At 43.3% G+C, this 24963-nt stretch overlaps 1 protein-coding gene across 4 annotated transcripts in view; it reads left to right on the top strand.

Annotated features, from left to right (window-relative positions):
• Positions 1-3086: 3086 nt before the first annotated feature.
• Positions 3087-24963, top strand: part of TSC22D1 (TSC22 domain family member 1) — a 130694-nt gene continuing 108817 nt past the window's right edge. For 2 of the 4 annotated variants that reach the window (XR_012786864.1, XR_012786865.1), the window contains exon 1: positions 3812-7244. Coding sequence is in view for 1 of the 4 variants with exons in the window: in XM_075563042.1 (XP_075419157.1) it covers positions 4354-7244 (2891 nt within the window). In the remaining 3 variants the exon portion in view is untranslated. Of the gene's footprint in view, positions 3765-3811; positions 7245-24963 lie in introns of those variants that run through there. The other 2 variants (XM_075563042.1, XR_012786866.1) reach the window with 2 other exon arrangements.

Below are 24963 nucleotides of genomic sequence, written 5' to 3'. Positions count from 1 at the left end.
GTGAGCCCTGCCTGATACAGCCCAAAGTGATGTAAAACCAAAAACCAAACACACTGCTATGGAGTCAATTCCAACTGATCGTGACTCTATAGGTAAGTCATGGTACAATTGTCCTCCGGGTTGACTTTAACAGTAACTGGAATAGAAAGCCTCATCTTCCTCCCAAGGAGTAGGGGGTGGTTTCGACCTCCTGACCTTGCAGTTAGCAGCCCAACATGTAGCCACCATAGACCAGGGCTCCTTGAAAATGATATAGCAGACAAAAATGAAGCATATTTGAAAGGAATCTTTTTCTTGTCTTATAGGGTGGCTGAGTCAGAATCAACTTGATGGGAGCATTAAAAAAATTTTTTTTCAATGTCATCTTCTGGAAAAGTTTCTAATGTCTGGAACAAGTTAAAATTATTTTCCTTTCTTATCAAAAAATAATTCAACATTTGCTAATGGTTATTTAGAATAAGTGTCAGCTTTCACATAGCCCTGGTAGTGTTTCCTCATCAGACAGTGAACTGCAGGGTCAGCAATTCCAAACCACTAGTTGCTCCACAAGAAAGATGAGGCTCTATGCTTAGAATCCCACAGGTCCAATTTCACCCTGTCCAACAGGGCTGCTATGAGTCAGAATTGATGGTGGCAATGAGTTTGGATTTTTGCTTTGTAAGGTTCTATAGGAATGTCTTAACCTATTCATCTTTGGGTGAGACTTTGGTTATCTTTCACGTTTCTTCTGCTTCAATCCTTATTACCGCAATCCTAGAGGTTATTTTGGTGGCCCAGAGGTATTGAAGTAATTTAAAACTTTGACCTAAAAAAACATTTTGCGAGATCAAGAGTATTTCCTTTCTTTCACATTGTAGTCTGAACAAACTGCGTTTGCCTATCCATATTACATCACTGGTTCAATCCAATGACAGTTTACAGTACATTTTCCATTCAAAAATTGTTGGAAAAGCACATCAGACTTGCTTTTAACAATAGACGACAGTCATTAGCCGGGCGTTATCACTTGCTACAGTAGCTGTTGAGTGATAAAAAAAAAACACAAGAAAAACAACTTTGTAAAATATTAACATCATAATAAACAACAAATTGTCATTGAGCCAATGGCTACTCAAACTGACCCTGTAGGACAGGGTAGACCTGCCCTGTGAGTCTCAAAGGCTAATTCTTACAGTGCCCCTCTCCCCTCTTTCTCCCTAACGGGCTGGTTTTGAACTGCTGACCTTTCAGGATGAAGCCCAATTTGTAACCACTATGCCACCAGGGCTTCCTTCCAAAGCACCATAGTTACCTAAAAATACAAGTACTCATGAATTGATATCATACAAAGAGAAAACAAGGTTTTTTCAATTGTATTCTACTTTTGTCCCATCCCTTTCAATATTTGTATCATTTTTGTGCCTAGCACAGAGCTCCCCTTTCAAATGTAAAAAAAAAACAACCCCAAAAAACAACCCAAACAGTCCTGTCTTTTCAGTTTAGTGGGACAACCAAAAATAAAGCCATAGGTGGTGAGGGGACCTTTCTAGTCAACGATTGAAGTGAATCCTGGCATTCTTTTTGATAGATGGAATGAAAGAAAAGAAAAACAGGTAACAAGTTGAATACTTAGTGTTCGATCAAAAATCTGCAGGAGACTACAAAGGACGTTTTCTTCTGATAGTGTGGATGTGACTGTTTTGTTGGGAGTCTTTAAAGGGGTAGCCCCCAACCCTCCTCCCACCTCCCAAGCAGAGCTTCACCACGCTCCTTCCTCAGTGACCAAGGCTACTGTGAACATTATGTTTAGGATTTGGGTGTTGGTAGACTTTGGCAGGTTATTTTTTGGGGATTTGGGTACACTAAAATTGTTTTCCTATGTAAATCGAAGGCACCTGCTTCGTCGCTTTCTGACATTTTCATCTTATGAAAGGCTTCAAAGGAACACCATTTTCTGATGGCAGGGGAGCCCATGGAAAGGTTAAGCAACAAAAACTGGAACCTCCAATGGCTTTTTCTTTTCAAACCCTGCAAGGCAGTCTCCATTTGTTTCTACACCTGTGCTCCCCCCAAGTCCTGTAAGTCAAAGCTACGGGGGGGGGGGGGGGGCAGAGCCTGGACAGTTACATGTTAAGGCTGCGCCTTTGCCAATAAGCTCCACCTGTTGAGGTCAGTGGGTTCACTGGGCTGCGTCTTCCCCTCCAGGTCAGGAAGCCCGCAACCACTCCCTCTCTAGAGAAGTCCTCCCCCAAGTCCTTGGTTCACGGCAAATATCCGCAACGTCTGCCCGAGTAGCTGGCCGCTGGTCCTCCAAGGGGTGAGGGGACCGCATGGCGGCCACAGCGGCACTGCACAAAAGACAACGCCTATCTCGAGGCACCCCCGCCTGGCGCAGCCCCCGGCGGTTCCCGGCGCTGGAGCATCCCTCCGGAGCGCGCCGGGGGCGAGCCCAGGTGCGGCAGGAGGAGGAGGAGGAGGACTGCGCGGAAAGCCACCAAGAAAGCCTGACTCATGTCGTGACGGTGGCGGCGCACTCCTGGGAACTCAAACTCGTGATGCTGCTGCTGCTGCTGCTGCGGAGAAACGCCTCCTTATCCATTCCGCAGGCGGGGACACCACCCAGAGCGCGCACCCCCGCGACCTGGGCTCCAGCACCCTCCGCGGGGCCCGCCACTCTTCGGTGCGCCCCCTCTGCCGCGAGCTCGCGCGCCGGCCGCGTGGGAGAAAAGAGCGGACACGCCTAACCTGGCGCGCGTGCATGTGTGCGTGCGCGCGCGCGCGCGGCCGCGATCGGTCAGGCTGCCCCACCCCCCACCTCAGAATCCCACAGTCCGACCCGGATCCGCTCCCTCGGACGAGGCCCCACACCCACCACCCGCGGCGCCGGCGCCTCCGCCAGCCTTCGGCAATTTCCGTCCAAGGACCAGGCGCTCGACAAGGTCCGAAGGGCCGCCGCCTCCCTCCCGGCCAGACGGGGCTTTATGTCTGCGGCGCCGGGGCGCATGCGCAGACGCCATCTTCCCTCCGTCTCCCTTCCGTGCCCCTCCCCCCGCCACCGCCTCCCTCCCCTCGCCGGCCGTCGCCCCTCCTCCTGCGCTCGGGCGCTGGTCCCTCCTCTCCCAATGCCGCGAGAGACCGGGGGCTACGGCGGAGCCGGGGGAGCCGGAGAAGAGCACTAGTAACAACCACCACAGCCCCCTCCCCGCCCGACACCCGCCCCTCAACACCCACCCACTCACCCGCCCCGTCGCCGACACCGACCAACCCCACCTCCCGTTCCTTTGAACGGCGTCGGCTGCAGTCGCTGCACCAGCCCGTCTGGCCACCAACGCCGCCGAGCTAGGAGCCGCCGCCTGCGGCCCCCGCCCGCCTGGGCCGCGGGAGCCGCCGAGTGCAGAGCGGCCGCCTGCAGAGAGCGGACCGGAGGCTCGCCGCCCTCCCCTCGCCGCCGCCGTCCAGCCGCCCTCCGGGGAGGCGCGGGCGCCGGCCCCGGGCTCCCCGGGCTCCCCGAGGACGAGTGCCGAGCCCGGCGCCTGCCCCGAGGGAGGAAGATGCCCCGGCTCCATGGCTGCCAGTGATGGAGCGATCCCTGGGCTCCCGCTCCCACCGCCGCGCCCCGGCCGTGCTCCGCGAGGACCCGGCGTCGCTGCGCGCCCGCCCGCGCCTCGTTGCTGGGCTCTCCGTACCGGGCGTCCCGCCGCCGCCCCGCTCCGCGCCTCACCGCCCGGTTCCCGGCCAGCGTTTCTTCTCGGAGCAGCCGCCGCGAGCCCAGGGGGTTTGAAAGGGTCCGCGGGGCGTGGGGGGAGGGCGCCGCGGGGCCGGGAGGGGAGGTTTGAGCGACACTGAGCTCGGGGCTCGCCGGCGGCGGCGGCGCCGGGGGTGGCCAGGGGCCGGCGAGACTCGCTCGGCGCTGCCTTCGTGCAGGGCGGCCGGGAGGGGGGTGCAGCCGCCGCCGCCGCCGCGCCCGCAGGAGGGGGCTTCTGGTGGCCCTGAGTTGGCCGGAGAAGGTGGGCATTTCTCGGTTCCCGACTCCCCCCTCCCCGCCTCTCCCTCCTCCCCCTGCCCCGCACCCCACGTGAAGCGGAATATAAAGGGGGGTGTGAGACTAGAGGGGAAAGTGAAAGGCGGAGGACTGAAGGGGCCACCCCCTTCGGGACCCCGGCCGCCCTGTTCACCCTCGTTCATCCTCCCTTCCCGAAGCTCGCCCTCGAAGGCAGGAACGACCGGCGCCGGTGCCTGCGGAGGAGGAGGAGGAGGAGGAGGAATCGCGCCCGGCAGAGCGGCAGTCCCGTTTTCCTCGCCGGCCCTTGAATACAAAGATTACGGTGCAGAAGGAAATTACACCCGGCTCCTCCGCCCCCGGTAGCCAACACAATGCACCAGCCGCCCGAGTCGGCCGCCGCGGCCGCCGCCGCTGCAGACATCAGTGCGAGGAAGATGGCGCACCCGGCAATGTTCCCTCGAAGGGGCAGCGGCAGCGGCGGCGCCGCTGCTCTCAATGCAGCAGGTACCGGCGTGGGGAGTCATGCCACATCTTCCGAGGATTTTCCGCCGCCCTCGCCGCTCCAGCCGCCGCCTCCTGCAGCAGCATCGTCTACGACGTCGTCGGGACCACAGCCTCCGCCTCCACAAAGCCTGAACCTCCTTTCGCAGGCTCAGCTGCAGGCACAGCCTCTTGGGCCAGGCGGGACGCAAATGAAGAAGAAAAGTGGCTTCCAGATAACCAGCGTTACTCCGGCCCAGATCTCCGCCAGCATCAGCTCCAACAACAGCATAGCCGAGGACACCGAGAGCTATGATGATCTGGACGAGTCGCACACGGAAGACCTGTCTTCTTCCGAGATCCTGGACGTGTCCCTTTCTAGGGCCACTGACTTGGGGGAACCGGAGCGCAGCTCCTCAGAAGAGACTCTAAATAACTTCCAGGAAGCCGAGACACCTGGGGCGGTCTCTCCCAATCAGCCTCACCTTCCGCAGCCTCACCTGCCTCACCTGCCACAACAGAATGTTGTGATCAATGGGAATGCCCATCCACACCACCTCCATCACCACCACCACGTTCATCATGGACACCACCTTCACCATGGGCATCACCATCCATCCCATGCTGGTCTGGCCAGTTCCTCCATTCCCGGAGGACCACCCTCAAGCCCAATATCCAGAAAACTCTCGACGACTGGAAGCTCCGACAATGTAATTCCAGCCGCACCCACTTCTGCTGCATCATCCAGCAGCTCACCTGCATCTGGAATGACTAATATCCGCACTCCGAGTACTGCCGGCGGTCTAGGTATAAGTTCAGCTACTGGCTCTAACACAACGAATAACGTTCACGTGGCCACCGCGGTGGGTAGCATTAATCCGAATGTGACAAACAGCATGCTCGGTAATGTTAACGTGAGTACAAGCAGTATTCCTAGTGCTGCTAGTGGGAGTGTGGGGCCTGCAGTGAGCAGCGGCGTGAATGTGAATGTCTTGAGTGGCATGGGCAATGGCACTATTGCTTCCCCGGCTGTTAACAGCGTCCCCACCGCGGCTGCGGGGGTGACTGTGGGATCTGTTTCCGCTCCGCAACAGCCAACAGTGAACACGTCTCGGTTCAGAGTGGTGAAGTTAGATACCAGCTCTGAACCCTTTAAGAAAGGCAGATGGACTTGCACTGAGTTCTATGAAAAAGAAAACGTCGTGCCTGCCTCAGAAGGCGTGGTGGTAAATAAAGTGGTGGAGACTGTGAAACAAAACCCCGTGGAAGTGACTTCTGAGAGGGAGAGCGCCAGTGGGAGTTCAGTGAGCAGTAGTGTCAGCACACTGAGTCACTACGCAGAGAGTGTGGGAAGTGGAGAGATGGGGGCCCCCACGGTGGTGGTGGTACAGCAGCAGCAGCAAGCACCGCCATCTCTTCAAGGTATGGCCCCTCCACAGATGGATTTTAGTAGCTGTGGTCCACAGAGTATTTCAGTAGCTACTATGCCACAGAGTGTTTCCCAGTCACAGATCTCACAAGTACAATTACAGCCTCAAGAACTGAGCTATCAACAGAAGCAAGGTCTTCAGCCAGTACCTCTGCAAGCCACTATCAGTGCTGCCACTGGGATACAGCCAGCGCCTGTGAATGTGGTTGGTGTGACTTCAGCTTTAGGTCAGCAGCCTTCCATTCCTAGTTTGGCTCAAACCCAACTGCCCTATTCTCAGCCGGCTCCTCTAGTGCAAACTGCCCTTCCAGGGGCACCACCCCAACAGTTACAATACGGACAGCAGCCACCGACTGTTTCTTCACAGATGGCCCCGGGCCATGGTAAATCAGTGACTCAAAATCCTCCTGAGTATGTGCAGCAGCCTCTGCCGATTCTTCAGACAGCAGTGCCCTCTGGACAGCCTGCTTCTGTAGGAGTGGGAGCCGGAGCAACAGTGATCCCTGTGGCTCAGCCACAGGGCATCCCGCTGCCAGTGCAGTCCACAGGAGTCCAAGCACAACCTGCAGGGCTGTCTGGCCAGCCGGTGGGCCAGGCTCCAGCGGCAGTGTCTGCTGTACCTATGAGTGGTCAGATTGTAAATATCGGGCAGCAAGCAAACATACCCACGGCAGTGCAGCAGCCCTCTCCTCAAGTCACACCTTCAGTTATTCCGCAAGGTGCTCCTCCATCTTCACAAGTAGTTCCACCTGCTCAAACCGGGATCCTTCATCAGGGAGTTCAAACTAGTGCTTCGAGCCTTCCTCAACAATTGGTCATTGCACCCCAAAGTACCTTGTTAACTGTGCCTCCCCAGCCACAAGGAGTAGACCCAGTAGCCCAAGGCGTTGTCTCTCAGCAGTTGCCCGCAGTTAGTCCTGTGCCCTCTGCTAGTAGTGTTTCTGTTACAAACCAGGTTAGCGCAACTGTTCCTCCTGCAATGCCTTCTGCCCCCACAAACTTGGTTCCACTGCAGAATACAGCACAACCCCCTGCCACCCAAAATGGTAATTTGGTTCCGAGTGTTAGCCAACCTCCCTTGATAGCGAATTTGCCTTTGGCACAACAAATCCCACTGAGTTCTGCTCAGTTCTCTGCACAATCATTAGCTCAGGCAATTGGAAGCCAAATTGAAGATGCCAGGCGCCCAGTGGAACCCTCCTTAGTTGGCTTACCTCAGACGATCAGTGGTGACAGTGGGGGCATGTCAGCAGTTTCAGATGGGAGTAGCAGCAGCCTAGCAGCCTCTGCCTCTCTTTTCCCGTTGAAGGTGCTACCGCTGACGACACCCCTGGTGGATGGCGAGGATGAGAGGTAAGATCATGCCATGTTTCTGCAGACATTTCGGCAGATTCGGAGTTCATTTAGTAGCTTTACAGTTTGTCTAAAGCATAGACTGTCTTCATTTTGTGTGTGAAAATGCCGTTTCATGGTAAGTTACCTGGAGCACGGGTGTGATGGAATGGTTAGAGTGGATAGGAAATGGGCTTACATTTCATAGTAAAACCATGTTGGCAGAGTTGAACCTACGTTCATATTAAAAAGTAGGCCCCAGGGGCACCAAGTGTGTTATTTATAAAATGGGCTTGCGAAAGATTACCAGTGAACAGAGGCTTAATTTTTGTTCACCCGCATAATAGTTAATCCATTTTGAGTCCCTAACGTCCTTGATCATCTCTTGGGGTGGTTGTGGTTTGCACAGTTGTGTCTCCTTTACCAGATGGTCCTTCCTCAGTTCTGTGATTGAGTTTAGTCTGTGGAAGAGGACCTAACCTGGCTTGTAATCTGACACGTTGCCCTCATATTGCAATTGGTCATTTTTTTGTGTACCTATTTTAATGGTCATTCGATTTGAGCAGGAAGGCATGGGGATTTTAAAACTATTCTGCAGAGAGGGGGAGTGTCCACTGTAAACAGCCAGGTTTCCCTTGGTGGTGCACCCCTTTTGCATAGGAGACCCAGGTGGTAGCCATTTTAGAGTCAAGGAAGGAAGTCTTGCAGGGTGAGGTATACAGACGCTTAAAAATAGACCACCTGTTCTGCTCATCTATTTCACCTGTTCCCCCTTTTCTTTACCAAAGAAATAATTCAAAAATTCATTCGTAAACTAGATTCTTGTTTTTTTCCCCTCTCAGATTGGAAGGCACAGGCTTACCGCCTATTGAATCAAACTATGTCTTTGAAGGTGACTGGCTAAAAGTTGTGAGGTCTTATTATTTTACATTGTTTTGAAACAAAACATTTTAATCTGCCAGTCTGTGATTCACATTAGTCAAAATAATATCATAGGAATTGTGATAAAGGCTATCTATTTTCCACAAGTATTTTGAATAAGCTTGCAGGACATCTAATTTTTTGGGGGGAGCGTATTAGCTTGAGATTTTTGGGGGATAGAACTGTCATCAAACCAACTGAAGCATGTATATCCTACGTGCATATTTGTGGTTTATACTTTGGAAAAATTGAGCATATTTCAAAACATTGCAGTGAAAAAAACCAAAAGTCAAATGTTTCAGTGGTGGTTTCATGACTTTTTTTTAAGTTGTGAAAAAAAAAGATGTGTAAGGTAAAGGTATGGTTAATTGAAATGATTTAAAATCTTACCTTTGAGGGTTTTAATTATTTTTCTTATAGTCATACAATTAAAGTCTTGTTCCCCTAACTAAATGTATTCTGCAATATGTGTACAAAATTGCAGTTTGTAAACCCCAGCAGTTTGCATCCAGACCTACCATGATTTTGGTAATTACCATTTGTGGTCTCTTGGTGTGACTCATTTTTTTCCCTCCTCCTGGTAGGAGGTTTTCTTCAACTTGACTGTTCCAAGAAAAGTCACATGTTGCAATTTACAACTAGGTTTTTAACTCTAGGAATAGAATCACAGATTAAGATATTAATAACATTTCATTTTTTTCAGATAGTACTGAGGTAAACATTAATTAGGAGCAAATTATGTAGGACAATTTGAAGTTAGAAGGGACATGAAATGATATTGAGAAATATGATGGGATATAGTGACATCAAGTAACTTGAGATGAGAAAGTGTCTCAAAGGTTTCCTCCAAATTCTGAAATACCAAAGTATTTCACCTCTAAAATGCTTGTGAAGGTCAGAAAGGGTGTTTGCATTTGTGTATAATCTTTGTAGTGTTTATCATTAATTTGGAAAAAAAATTTCAATTAAAATTCCCTTTGGAAAGGAATTTCAGAGTAACCCCTAGAGAAAAGAGTGTGAAAAAATTAAATGAGTAACCCCTTAGAGCTGTTTTTAAAATGTGTCATACACACACTTAGATATTTTGTTAACCTTTCCCTTTTTGCTTCTATATCACAGCATCATCTAGAACAGTGGTTCTCAACTTGTGGGTTGTGACCCCTATGGGGGGGGTCAAACGACCCTTTCACAGGAGTTGCCCGATTCATAACAGTAGCAAAACTTCAGTTATGGAGTAGCAACAAAAATAATTTTATGGTGGGGGGCGGTCACCACAACGTGTGAGGAACTGTATGAAAGGGTTGCGGCATGAGGAAGGGTGAGAACCACTGCTCTAGAAGGTGAGCCAGTATTAGTCTCTCTTTAGAGAAAGGGAACGTCATCATTTCAACATATGATCCAGGAAATGTATTGGGTGGCAGAACAATTTAAAGGAGCCATGGTGGTGCAGTGGATTAAGCGTTGGGCTCCTAACCGTAAGGTTGGTGCTTCGGCTCCACCAGCTTTTCTGTAGAAGTCTGAGGCAGTCTGCTTCAGGAAAGATTTACAGACTGACCTCTGTGGAGCAGTTCTAGTCTCCCTTTAAGGTCATTTCTGAGTCGGAATTGACTTATGGCAGTGGGTTTGCCTTAGTTTGTCCTTTAATCAGCTTTTGAAGTAATACTCTAAAACTTTATAGATTTAAAAAAGTGTTCATTAGCTAGGTAGAATAAAGTTTTCAGTTGGCCAATGGGAAAGACTAAGATTAGAAACATGGATTAAGGCATATATAATCTTACATTTTAATCGGTCCATTTTTGAAGATTTTTCGGGCTTATTTTCGCCTTTAATGAAGTTAAAGCACAGAGGAGATACAAATATTTCACACTGAATGTAATTTTTGTGCTTGGTGATTGTTAGTACAACTTCTTTTGTTTAATCGGTTACATGTCTACTCATCCTTCAAGACTCCGCTCAGGTGTTTTTCCAGAACTCCAGGGAATGTTATTTCGCTAGCACTTTCGAATGTTCCTCTATTTAAGCCCTGTCCACATTGAATTATAATGATCTGTTTACCCATCTTCCGCAACAAGACTGAGATCCTCAAGGACAGAAAATAAGTATTTTTTTAAATGAATTAATGAGCAGACTTTTCTCTGCTGTGGGGATTTATATCATGATTTAAATTAAGGTTTATTATCCCTCATTCCAGAATCATATGATATATACAATGGATTGAAAAGAAATGGCTCAAAAAGACTGGCCTTTTTGTACCTCTTTAGTGTTCCTTGAGGTAAATTGAAGTCTACATTCCATATATAGTCATGGCATATAGTTGGACCTCATATGTTTATTAAAGAGGGATGAGAGTTTATATCTGTAAAATGGGGCTGATACCCATTTTGTCTACTTCCCAAGATAATTTCATCAGATGAATGACTTTTGTTAAGTGTACAATAATAAATTAACAAATTTTAATTTAATTTATTTTAATTTGTGTATACTTAAGGATTAAAACAAAAAAGTTTGCTGTTCTGCTCATCATCCCTTTCACTTTCCCCCCTTGGACATAATTATTGCATTTATTTCCCCATGTGTGAATAGCGTGCATGTATTGCTACTGCATGTGCAGTGTAGCGTGGTGGAATGAGGCTGGGTAGATGTGATCATGCCTCATTTCTCAAGTTTCATCCAACATCAGGCTCTCTGGTTCAATTTCCTCAATTATGAGAATGGAGATACTCCTACCTACTCATAGGCTTGTCATAAGAATTAAATGGATTTTGGAAGTCCTTAGCACAGTTAGCTAACTCATCTGCCCTCTGTGAAGTAAAATACTCCTTGCTTTTTTCTTTTGTGGAGCCCTCCTGCTGTGGTGGTTATGTTTTGGGCTGCGATCCACAAGGTCAGCAGTTCGAAACCACCAGCCGTTCCAGGGAGAAAGACAGGGCTGTCTACTCCTGTTAACAGTCTTAGAAAATCACAGGGGAGTTCTGTAGGGTCGCGGTAAGTTAGCATGAGACTTGATGGCAGTGAGTTAGTTTGTTGGTTGTTTTCTTTCATTGAGTGTGTTATCAGTTTCTGAACAAAAAAAGAAGATTCGACTCTTGCCGTTACTCAACACCCCTCTCTCAGTATCCATTTCCTTCCAATAGTTTGATCACAATTAAGATTATATCACTAGTGATCCTTCAGTTGGTATTCTTATAAATTACAGTTTTCCTATTCTGTACTATGTCTTGTGGCTAATCTCCCTCAGACACCACTTCGTAAAAGTCAGGGGACTGGTGAACTGATTTTAATACACTTTTTTCTTAGCTAATTCTCAGTGTGACTTGTTGAATGCTTCACCATAGAATGACTCTGCTTGAGTTGGTTGTCTTCCCCCACCCCCCAACTCTCATTTCCTTTGCTTAGTTTTCTCCATATTTATCTCTGACTCATTGTTCCCATATGTCTCTCAAGATGTTCAGACATCGTAGGTATGGTTACCAGTGTATCTCCTGAGGAAGTTCTTCTCATTCCCTCGGCTCTGGACTGATGGCGCTCTACGCGTGGTTCATAGCTGCGCTCTTGCAATTGCCATCTCCTGGTTTGCATTCCATTTTCTGTGACCCACATCCTCGATGCTTTACAGTGGCTTTAGCTTACCCTCACGCTTGCTTCATTGTTCCACGTGGCTTTTAAGAACCCTGAATCTATTTTGATTCTTCAAACATCATGTGTAGGTGTGTGTGCTCTTTGCTCTTTCTCAAGCTTTTACAATTTTATCTGTTTTTCTAGCGTTGTGAACTCTGGTTCCATGTACAGGTTTTTATCCATAGTGTTGAGTACTTGGTGTGCCTGTGTGCCCTTGCATTCTGGAAACAAGGTGGTTTTCTTGAATCAGGTTATTGATCGTGTATTTCTTTCTTTCTCAAATTCTTATTTGGAAAACAGACTTTCTAGAGTGGACTTCTAATTTTCCCTTATTTTCCATCTTCTAATCTATTTTATTTCTATTACGTTTTCCACAGCTTTTTTTTTGTTATTATTCCTTGCTCCTTTAAATAGTATACTGAACTAACTTTGTAACACCGGTACTTTCTCTTGACTATTTGACTACATGAGCCCCCCCCCCTTTAAGATTACCCCCCCTCTTTTAAGACTTATCCCCCTTTAAGATTTCTTTTTCCTAGGTGACCTGGTTCTTCCAGGTTTTACTTTCTGACTTTTTGTTTTCATCTTTATTTTTCATGTTATATGACATTTTATCAGATATTTGCTAGACACTTATAAGAGTAGGGAATTAAAAGAAGACTATTGGGTATAGCTTCAGTCAGGTGAACTGACTAGGTTGTTTATTTTTGGGGACTTCAGATGTCAGTGATTCCATGTCTCTTCTACTGGCTAGTTAGATTACCAGAGACGACTTCCAGTTTCTTGCTTGGAAATACCTGATTATGCTTTCTGATGGGAAGTGGGCTAGCAGGTGTGGGGACTTCGTGGTGTGTCCATACATGTTTTCTTCACCTGGCTCCCTGTTTTCAGTAGATCTCCTGCCTTCTGTGCTGCCTGATTTTCTCAAACCTGGGATCTTGTATTTAACCTTCTCCAGACAATATACCTTCAGTTCCCCTTCTACCTCCCTCACCTCCTGGGCAGATCCTATTTCAGATGCCAATTCCTGATTCTTTGAGGGATTTAGCTGTTTAAATTGGGTTTGTTCTTGGCTCTCTCCACTGTTTGCTAAAGATTTGATTTTTTTAGAGTTTGCTAAGTCATTTGTCACTCAACCATCTGCTTTCCAGCTTCCATTTTTTTTGCTGTTGTCTTTTTTTACCCATTTAATCCATTTTTGTGGGTTTATGTCTTTATACCTTAATAAATTAATTTTGTCATTTTCATAGGGTTTTTAGAAAAAAGCAAAAAATGTATCTTGACATTTTACTGTCTTGACACAGCTGTCTCAGTTGTAGAACACTAAGTGGAAAGATTGATGCTAATTTTAATAAAGCCATGACTCCAAGATAACTGTATTAAGTACATACATTTTAAGAGTGGAATTGCCTGACTTATATCCAGCAGAAATAAGAATAGTATAATTCAGCATTTCAGTTTATAGAAGTGAGTGCACACATTTCTTTTCAGCTAATATTTAGTCAATGATACTTATTACCCTATGTAACCAACTCAGTAACCTTGTGAATCAAGTTCTTTTCTATTTTACTGGGGTATAAAAGGAAGCCTGCTCATTTTATTGGAGAGACTGAGCGAGTTGTTTAAGGCTGTCCTCGTAGCAGTGGAGTGCCCTATCTGCTCCGTAGAGAGCCAACCAGAGAGAGCGCTGATGCTCATTAGTAATATTACAGTGACTGAAATGTATGAAAACAGGTTTCACTAGCTTGTATATTAATCCAAACAGTGGGATTATTAAGGAGCATATCCACATTTCCTACCATAAAAAAGTCAATAAAATCTTCAGTGCTGTGCATAGAGTGAGTAGACATTCACGTATCAAATGAACGAATACATTTTTATTATATGGACAGTAGCTTCAGGGGAAGCATTTTAATTGACTAATTCAAATTCTGTTGTAAAATTGACTTTAAGAATTACAGAGCAAGTAGATTTTATGTTTTGTTTACACCACTGATTTAGAATTATGAATTTGGGAAGTATGACCTGTTTGATGCTGTAATATTGGAAACAGTGTTGCTTTTTTGCTGGGTTCTGTTGAGGTTGAGCACCTCATGGTGAGAATATGCTTAAACGGAAACTCACTGCCATCAAGTCAGTTCTGACTCATAGTCTATGGAACAGCCTAGAACTGCCCTGCCCCCTTTGGGTTTCTTTCTATTTAGGAAAAAAAGTTACAATTTTTTCTTCCCCTGTGGATTTCTGAGACTGTATGTAAATCTTTATAGGAAAAGAAAGCCTTCTCTTTTTCCTGTGGAGCAGCTGATGGGCTTGATCCACCGACCTTGTGGTTAGCAGCCCAACAGCAAACTCGTCACACTACCGTGGCACTCTCTTTCAGGGTTCACTAGAAGAAAAGTAGGTGAAAGGAAATGCTTTAAAAAGTGGTTTATACTATTTAATAAGAATGATAAGTTTTAAATTATAGATACAGATAATATCTGCTTTGTTTTGGCTGTCATGTTTGGGAATCTCACATACTTCTTAGGAAAAAAACGTTATCTTTATTTTTAATTTTTTAAAAATCATTTTATTGGGAGTTCTTAAAGCTCTTATAGCAATCCATACATCTATCGTGTCAAGCACATTTGTACATAGGTTGCCATCATCCTTTTCAAAACATTTTCCTTCTGCTTGAGTGGATACCAAGTCAACTCCTCATTTTTTACCCTCCCTCCCCCACCCTCACAAACCCTTGATGATTATAAATTATTATTTTCATATCTTAAACACTGTCCACTGTTTCCCTTCACCTATGTTTTCTCATTATCTTTCAATTCCAGTTTTTGAGTAATGTTTTGAAGCTCCCTTCTATTCATTTGTCCCTTAAAAGTTAGTTTGAACAAGAAATAGTAACTTGACCTTTCAGTTTCATTAGACTGGTTAACATGCATTTTACTTTCCTCCTTGAAGCTCTCCATCTCTGTTGGGGGGTAATTCTCCTGTTGGCATTTTTCTTCCCACCTTTCAGTTTAGATTCTTTCCCAGGCGCTCAATATTGTGGTTTCTTTGGATCTTAATCCTTTTCCCTACTTTACCTTTGCCACTGTTTCCATGGCTATAAATGTAGTCTCCATGCTGACAACTCCTGAATCTGTATCACTATCCCTGAGACTTTCTTCTTACTGTTAGACTGATGGCGTCATCGTCCCATAGAGCATCTGCTGAGATTCTCATCTGCTCTTTGTCAGCAGATCATAAACCCAGCCCACCACCCAGCCACTCAAATTTCCTTTTCTTGTTTTCCTCATTTTAATGAACACCATTAATTTTGGAAACCTTAGAGTCATTCCTAATAGCTCCTCTTCCTCAATTTTTATAGCCTATTACCTTAAAAATATATCTTGAATTTATTTTTCTCCATTTCTACTGCCACAACTGTAGTCCAAGAAAGCTTGTTGTCCAGTTGATTCTAACCCTGTCGACTTCATTGGTCGAGAGCCCAGCTGTGCTCCATTAGGGTTTTCACTGACTGCTTATTCAGAAATGCACCGTCAGGCTTGTGTTTTGAGTTGTCCTACGTGACTTGGACCACCAGCCTTTCAGTTAGCCGCTAAGCAGGACAATGTACCATCCAGCGATCAAACATTCAACCCCGCTGCGCCAAATGTGTCCCCTATCTTCTGTGCTGCCTGGTTCTCAGTCCTGTGCTAGATAGGATCCATTCGGTTTATTTTGCTGATGAGAAGACTGACTCAGAGTGACCCAATAGAATAGAGTAGAACGCCCCTTCGGGTTTCCACGGCGGTAATATGTACAGAAGCAGGCCATCCCACCTGCACAGTGACTGGTATGTTCAGACTGCCCAAGCATTCACCTTAGCTCTCACACCACGGCTCCAGCTTCCTCCTCTCTCAGATGATTGCATCTTAGCGTCAAAATGATACTCCTGACATACAAAATGTCTTGGGACATTCACGTGCCCCCAATTCTGTAAACTCCCCATCTTTTGAGATAGAACTCTTTGCCTTTGCTTATTTCTGGCCTCTTACCTTGCCACTCCCCACCTCTCATTTCCTGCAATCCAACCCTTCTAAGTTTCCTAAGTTGCCATCATTTTTACTGCTGCCTCTGGGCCTTTGCACATGCTTTTCCTTTGTGCGACTTACCACCTATGCTAGCTCCCCTCCAGTTCTTCAGAGCTTAACTCACTTTTTGAGACGCTTTTTCTGACATACAAAATTGGAGTTCTTTGTTAAGGGTATTGCATGACACCTTGTTCTTTTATAATTCTTGTACCAAAAAACCAGACATGGTGTCACTGAGTCAATTCCAACCCGTGGTGACACTATAGGACAGGGTAGAATTGTCCCTTTGGGTTTCTGAGGCTGTAACGATTTATGGATGGATAAAGCCACTCTTTCTCAAACGTCGTGCTGGTGGTTTCAAACTGCTGACCATGTGGTTAGTAGCCCAGCAGCATAAACTTCTTCACCCTGAAACATAGTACTCAGCTCAAACATAGCAAATGGTTGTGAAGATGGCTCGGACCCTGTCTTTTGCTCTGTTGCACACAGGGTCAGTGTGAGTCGGAATCAACGTACCTACATCTAACAACACCACCAAAACATACTGAGGAGCCCTGGTGCCACAGTGGGAAATTCTCCACTGCTAATCAAAAGGTTGTCAGTTTGAACCTACTGGCTGCTCCTTGAGAAAGCTGTGGCTGTCTGTTTCCATAGAGATGTGCGGCCTTGGAAGCCCTGTGGTCCTATCCAGTTATTGTGCGTCAGGCTAAACTCAACAGCCACGGGATTGATATTTTGGTTTGGGGAGACATGAGTAAACACAAACATAATTATAAAACACAAAATGCTTGTAAAATCAACGAAGCACTGCTTTTCTGGTTTACAACACAGAAAAACAACAACAACCCAGTTAATTCTTAAGTATCTTGGAATAAAACTTCTCAAAGTTCTCACTTGTCTTCTCATGCAAGTATTTAAAAAAATACATGCACTTTGTCCTTTTTATTGAAATCAGATTTTTACTGAAACATAGTACTCAGTAAAAATTTGCTTATTCAATAAAAGTAAGTTGTACTATTGGTATAAGGAAAGAGTGAGAACTTAATAAACATTAATCTGTATTTCAAAGAGAAATGTTCTTTTATTGAATATCATGTAATGTTTGTATTTTTTGAGATGCTTAACTGATTTGTTTTTTGCTGTGTTGTAAACCAGAAAAACAGTGCTTCCTTGATTTTACAAGCATTTTGTGTTTTATAATTACGTTTATTTGTGTTTACTCTTGTCTCTCAAAATGAAAATCTCAGTCTCGTGGCTGCCGAGTTGAGCCTGATGCGCAACAACTGGACCACAGGGTTTCTAAGGCCGCACATCTCTATGGAAACAGACAGCCACAGCTTTCTCCAGAGGAGCAGCCGGTAGGTTCAAACTGACAACCTTTAGATTAGCAGCGGAGAATTTCCCACTGTGGCACCGGGGCTCCTCAGTATGTTTTGGTGTTGTTGTTAGTGTGCAACAGAGCGAAAGACTTAGGTCTGAGCCATCTTCATAACCATTTGCTATGTTTGAGGCAATTTTAACCACTATGTCGGTCCATCTCATTCATGGCCTGGCCCTCTTTTTCTCTTCTACTTGACTAAGCATGATTTCCAATAAAAATTCATCTATTTAAAAATAACTTTTTAAAACTTCCTATTTATTTCAGAAAGTATCTTGCTTTACCTTAGAAGTACTTTGGTGCAGTTTTTACCTATTGTAAATATAAACACATAGTGCAACTTGTTTGGAATTAGATACTTTCATAAAAGTCTTTAAAATTAAGCCATTTAGCAAGCATTGAGTTAAATACTTGCTTAAAATTCCTAACTGTGATATCTTTTACTTCATGATTTTCTTATGTACTCGTAATTAAACCAAAAACAATTACGGCCTTTACAAAGGGAGAAGTGTGAAAGGGTTGATGGTGACCACACTTAACAGTGGACTTTCATTTATCTGTGGTTATTTAGTGGGAGTAAAAGATACTAAGAGATGAGGCCTTTCTTTATTCTTAGAAGGTTGGCAAAATTAAAAACAGGAAGATAGAGATTTTGATTTTGCAGTACAGTGATTATCAGATGCTATTACTAAGAGTCTCTTAACTTCAGGACATTTTTAAGCCTGCCTTTAAACCATTACCAGGCCCACTCAGTAAATATACCCATTTGATATGTAGAGAAAAAAAGGGAAAGTATTTAAAATAACAGATAACAGTATCTGGGAAGAACTGAACCCTAATCCTTTTGATTGGGGAGCAGAGTTACTGTGATTTGATTTCATTAAGGATGAACTTGAGGAAACTAAATGGTATTAAGTTTTCTTATCCACTGAGGGTTAGAGCAGAGGGCGATTCTTGAGTTGCATGTTGGATAAACAAGAGAGCATCCTATTCTTTCAGGTCTCCCTATTATTCACGTTTAAGAATGCCCAATGCCTTATGCATATTCCTTTCTAAAATGAATTGTAACTGGTTTGATTGATAAGTTTTCTCATTATTGATTGACACTTAGTTCTTTCTCAGCTTACCTAGTTGCCTATTTTCCTTGCTTACTAAGCTTCCCTGGTGTATATTACTTACCTGGTAATAAAAAGCATGTTGAGTACTTTAAAGATACATATTACAACTAGTATTTATAGCATTGAAATCTCCCTATTCATATAGGGATATGTCTAATCTTTTTATTATACATTATATTATATAGCTGTGATATAGCTAAACTTGATCTCCTATGTGTTTATGGTAATTGCATATCTTTAAATATGTCTTCAAATGTCTCCAGGTTGATAGGATCTACCTCTTAGGTTCATTGAGTTGGTGGTTAAGCATTTCAAGTTGCTGGCATGTCTTTAGAGGCCTGGCTTTGTAGTGGGTTAGACTTGGGTTTGAAACCACACAGGTCAGCAGGTCAAACCCATCAGCTTCATTGCAGAGAGATTAGGCTTTTTGATCTGGTAAAGACGTACAGCCTTTTATCCCAGAAAAGGGCAGTTCTCTGATCTATAGGTTTGCCCTGAGTCAAAATCGGCTTGCTTACATTGGGTTTGGTGGAGTATGTAGTATGGAATGTTATCAGCTTATCTGAACACCAGCTCTAACAATTTTAGTAACGTCGTTGAAAATTGCAATTCATTTTACATCTATCAGTTTACTTAATTCTCAACACCCTATGATTCCAACTCCTAGCAATCTTGTAGGGTACACATGAGGAAATTATATAGTAATATAAGAGGTAAGGTAATACTTTAAATATCTTGAACAGTAAAACTCAAGAGTCAAAAATTAAGAGCAGAAAAGCCTGCAATCTCATTTATCTCTTAGTTTGTACATGAAAGGACAGATTCAGAAAAATTAAGTCTCTGAGATATGGGTGCAAAATATTTCTTAGACTACAACTGGAACTCAAAACCAGAGTTGGCAGAAGAGAGAGAATAGACCTTCAGTAGTAGCTTAGGGAAACTCGAGTCCCCTGGGGGTTGCAGCCTGTTAATGCCACGGAACTGCTAGCCGACAGGTTGGTGTTGGAGCCCTTCGAAGAACGTGACCTATGCAGAAAAACCAGCCCTCGCAGCAACCCCTGTGGAGCCAAGGTCCGCTCAGATGTACACGAGGCTACCAAGAGTAGGTTAGGTCAGCAAAGTTCTAGATTCCATTAGTGTAAGTTCATGTAAAGAAGTGATAGGAAATGACTGGGGTTTGAATTTGAGAATTATTTGGTCCTTGGTATTTGTTTAGTAAACAAACGTGTTCAAAGAAGAGTAAATGAGTCAGTAGTTTGGATTGGATGGGGGAAACTCACGTGCAGGAAGGACTAGTTGGTAGTAGACGTTTTCTGTGCTTTGTTAATGAATGAAGGAGATAAACCAGTGCTGTAGTGATTTCCATTGTTGAATGATTGAATACAGGATTCCTTTGGTTAGCAAATTCCGGCAGTTAATAAAAACGCCTTACTCACTTGCCTAGCTGCTTCTCCCTTAAAGCAGTATCTGCTTGGCTCCTCTTGTGGATGAGTGGTGGGTGAGGGGGAGGACAACCTTTTCAGGAAGGCTATGCCCATATTCACAGTTTGGAAAAGCAGAGAAATGTGCTTATCTTCAAGGTAGGATTTTTTTAATTAGTTGTGAATTAATACATATATTTCAATTACATCAAATAGAATTGTACCATTGCTGCCACAATCATTTTCTAGTAAGGTAGAGTATTTTGCAATTTAAAAAGTTTTCATAGGGTTTATTCGTGTTTAATCCAGAGCAGATGTGCCCCAAGTATACTTGGTAATGGAAAGAAAGTCACATGACAAACCTCGTGTTTAGCATTGGTCCTGCCCACCAGTGACTGTGGAGACGTTTGCCTGCTGCCCTTTTTCACACTGATTCAATTCCCATCGTCGCTCTCACCCACACAGTGGGAAGAGGAGCAACTGCTACTGATATAAATGTTCCCTGGCCTCTGCTAAAGGCAAGTGGTACGGCTCTGAAGTGATGTAAAAATGGAAAACACCAATGTGGCCATTTATATGAGATGTGACTATTTTGGTTATTTTATTGACATTCAAAATACTTCAAAGCTTGACTTTATGTGTGCTTTTTGTCATTTGCCGTTTATCAAGGGTCTGTGAAGATGCATGGACATAATGTGAATATATGAGTACATATAAGGAAATGCCATATATTTAAAAGAACATTTTGAAATTATTCTTAGGTTACCAAGTTTCATAAATATTTCAACAATGTACTTTATTTAATAAGTTTATGAACTTATTGGCCCTATCCACAGGTACCATATATTATTCTGCCGCTGATTTTGATTCTTTGCTTCAGTTCTTCCACCTACCTTCAATTTATTTTATATTGGAGCATGCATACCTATCTTTGTAAACTGCTTTAATTACCTTAGGCTGGCGACAAAAGTTCAAGACGGGGCCAAAGTACCGGTATGACAAAGTCTGAGAGGCCGTGTCCTGAAAGAGGTACCAGCAGAGCACTTCTGGGGATTGAGGAGGTGGCCTTGGAGAAAAGTTTTATCCTTCCAGGAATCAGGAAGTCATTTTATACCAGAAGAGTTGAAAGTACAGGGATTGTTTATAGAAAAGAATATAGGACTTAGCACACCATTGAAGTTGGTGGAAGATAGTGTCTGTTTAAGAACGCAAGATAAGAGGCTGAAATTGAAAATCTTTCAGCGCAAGATTGACCATGGAGGGCCCTTGTTAATATTTCAGCAGTGCAGCAACCTGCTCAGAACTGTGGTTTAGGATAGTAACTTACTTGGGACTTCTAGCTGCCTTCTTAGTAGGATGTGCAAACCTCAGTAATTCTCTCTCCCTCCATAGTGGAAACGAAGACACACTAGCTCTGTGTGGTTGCAATCTGAGATTGTGGTTTGAATTGGCAACCTTGGCCTTTTGGAAATAGTAAGAAGGTAAGGACTCAATCCACACATGGTAACACGCCACTTAAAAAGAGGTTAAGCTCTTGGTAATATAATCTCTGGCAACAGTTCTGAAGAGTGAAAACAATTTTAAGTGGTGGACTTCTTACTAACGGAAAGGTTGTCAGTTCAGATTCACCCACACTCTGTGTTGGAATCTAATCATGGACATGTAGTTTTCTGAGATTCAAGGGTTTCCAAAACTACTTAAAGCTGATATCACAAAATAAAGTCATGTTTGCTTTTTTTGTTTTTTCTGTATTTCCGCCCCCTCCCCTTCCAATTTGGATCTATATTTTCTAAATCTTTTTAAAGTTGGCTAGCATTTAGCAGCCTAAACAAATGAACAAAGAGGGTGGACAAAGAAAGGTGATCCTGAGACATTGAAAGGTAGCCTCAGGAGAAGGTACTTCATAACCTTCCACCAAGATGTGGGGTGGAGATGTTAAGAAAGCTCCAAGGAAATGTGCCGTCATGCTTAATGTTCGTCAGGTGAAAATTATTTTAAGGAAACAGGACAAACAGTACATTCTAAATGGTGTACTGAGCCTATGGCTAAGGGTAAAGAGACCCTATTTTTATTCTTTGTTGTGTTGTTTTACTGATAAGCGTCTTTCCCAGTTTGCTTTATATTTTCTCAGCTTTAAAAGACTAGTTAAGATTATTCTGTAAACATGAGCTGATTCCAAGGGCTCAAGTAGAAAGGAAATGTTTTGGGAATCATGATGGCAACAAATGTACAATGTGCTTGACACACAGTGGATGCATGTGTGGACTGTGGTAAGAGTTGTATGAGCCCAATAGATGCTTTTAAAAACAAGATCATTCTGTAAGATATCTATAACATGATCTTCAATATCTACAGATAGGAATTATAATAGTATTGAAAAGTCACTAATAGATAATAAGGTTTAGATAGTTACTAATAATGATTTTTACGGAATTAGTAATAATGAAATTCCTGCTGAATAGATGCTATGTTAAGTTATCCACTCTGCATACGTTACTTTGTAGGTAACTACTGATTTAGGTATTTTGGCAGAATAAAGACACCTTCTCAAATTTTCCTCTTGAATATTAATTACCCATCTTAAAATAATAGTCAAATAATTATATCAGAGGAAACTGGCTCCTCCCATTTCAGAATTTTTGAATCCCTTTGTTATGTATGGACAACCAAACCAATTAATTTACTCTTTCATCAGGAAGTTTTGGTTTATGATTAATATTAAGTTAACTTTGTTTTCTTGGTTGGATCCTTTAGCCAATCTTGTGATATTTTGAGAGTGACAAATATTTTATTTCTGTTCTGGAAATATCTCCCTGTACTTAAAATTTTAATTTTAAAAGATAATATTCATTTAAACCTAGGTTAGTAAGGACTTGTTTTTTTTAACCTTTCAATAATCCTTTAATTGTGTAATAATTTTCCATGATATAAAAAGAATAACAATAGATTTCATTAAATCAATTAAAATAAGAGTATTTAAAATGATGCTGTCTTCAAAATGACCGTTTCTTTTTTTTTTTAAACAATTTATTAGGGGCTCATACAACTCTTATCACAGCCCATACATATACATATATCTATTGTATAAAGCAGGACTTGTTTTTTTTAATTGTTGCTTTATAAGTTTCCTTTGCTTGCTTCTATTTTTTGGTCTTTAAAGTATGTTTCTGTGGGGGCAGGGTGTTGAGACCTACAGTTAAGAAACCCTGCTTGGTTATAGTGCTCTTACAGCCAGCCTGTATCTGGACATCCCCCTTCTCCTTGAAAGGCTTCTTTCCCTGCACTTGATCTTTTCTGGTAGTCAGTCATGGTCCTATGTCTTACAGTTTTGGTTGCTGCTCCCTGTAGTATAGCCTCTTGGAATGAGGTGCTTGCCTGCATATTACTATGCCATTTTCACCTTTGTTTTGTTCATTGCTTTCTTGTTTATGTGCATTTGAGTCCGTGCTGACTCACATCAGCCTGTGCACATCAGAGCAGACCCCTTTGCTGCAAGAGCTAACAAAAGCAGATGCATCGTTTCATTTTGTTTGTGGGACTTCCTCATTTTTGCTGACTCTCTACTCCTCCTTCAGGGACTGGTCCTTCTTGAGAACATGCACATTAGATGAAGTCTCCTTATTCTTCCTTCTAAGGAGCATTCTGGCTGTACTTCTTCCAAGACAGATTTGTTTGTTCTTCTGACAGTCCATGGCATGGTCAGTATTTTTTTGCCAGTACCATAATTTAAAGGCGTCAGTTTATTTTTGTCTGCATATGAGGTGATTAAAAAGACCATGGCTTGAATCTGGTGCACTGTAGCCCACAAAGTGACATTTTGATTTCTAACCACTTTAAACGAAGTGTTTTTGCAAACACATTTATCCTGTGTAATATGTTGTTTGGTTTCTTGACTGCTGCTTCGGTGGACATTGGTTATGGATACAAATAAAATGAAACCACTAAATATTAGAAATCAATTATTTTCTGAAATAGCACATTTTGTTTGTTTATACGCCGAGTTATTATTTTATTATTTAGGATTTTACCTACGTTGTGACTTCCAGGTTTTGAAATTTCTTTTACCGTATCATTGGCCTAGTATGTTATTGTTTGTAAAATATTGTGAAGTTAGGTAACTTACTGGGTGGTAGTGCTAATATTCCAACTTAGATGATTTGATTCCAAAACTGCACTCTTAATGAGATCCTAGAGAGTTTCCAGACCCCCAGTAAGAGGCAAGAGCTGTTGGCTGACCACTGTACAAAGCAGCCCTGAGCCAAAGGAGTGAGGAATCTGTGGGCTCTATAGCTGTTGGTAGTTATCACTGTTGGTAGGCGCCACTGTTTTGTAGCTCTGTGCAGTAACATGCGCACAATGATGGTTCCTTAGTCTAAATTGTTATTTTTCCTTAATATCTCTTGAGCGCATTTTCTATGCCAGGTGGTTACAATTTCCAAATTTATTGCTGAAGAATAACAGAACCTTCCCATGTTGGATTGGTAGCCTCCCATTAGCAATGTTTTGCTTATTAAGATGTTGACTGATAGAAAACCAAAACCACCGCCATTGAGTCAATTCCAACTCATAGCGACCTGATGAACTTGTAGGGTTTCTGAGGCTGTAAATTCTTATGGGAGCAGACAGCCTCATCTTTCTCCTAAGGATTGCTAATGGGTTTGAACAGCCAACCTGTGGTTAGTAGCCCGGTGCTCAGCCCACAGCACTACTAGGGCTCCTTGGTTGATTTGTACTGCTGAGGATATTTTCTTTGGCAAATCAAATGAAATCTTTTCAATCGTAAGAAGAATTGTAGACTATCGTTTTATTAACACTTAAGTCACTAATAGCACATTTTATAACTCAACCCGTTAGGTTTAAGTTGTTACAGCTCATATTAGCATTGCATCTTATTGGAACAAGGAAATGCTAATCTGTATGAACACTTTGAAAATTGGAAATCAGATTGCAATGTTTTTTTCTTCATTATCCGGAAAGGATGAATGTGTAATCTAATAACATTATGTTTAGTATTCTTTTAATTCAAAGTTTTTACAGTATAGTTACTTTTCTTCATTTTCATTATATTCTTGATTCCTTTATGAACATCGAAAGACACAAAATTGTTTTGAATTGCAATTAATAGCAATAAAGAATCTTAAAAGATGTAGCAGCTTAATTTATTATTTGATAATAAGATAGTATAAAGCCTTATTGTATAGTCCAGGTATTATTTTC

This window comes from Tenrec ecaudatus, chromosome 11 (assembly GCF_050624435.1).
Source record: "Tenrec ecaudatus isolate mTenEca1 chromosome 11, mTenEca1.hap1, whole genome shotgun sequence".
In the NCBI taxonomy this organism is placed as follows: domain Eukaryota; kingdom Metazoa; phylum Chordata; class Mammalia; order Afrosoricida; family Tenrecidae; genus Tenrec; species Tenrec ecaudatus.
The sequence above is the reverse complement of the archived record's forward strand: the minus strand, read 5'-3'. Positions and strand labels throughout refer to the sequence as shown.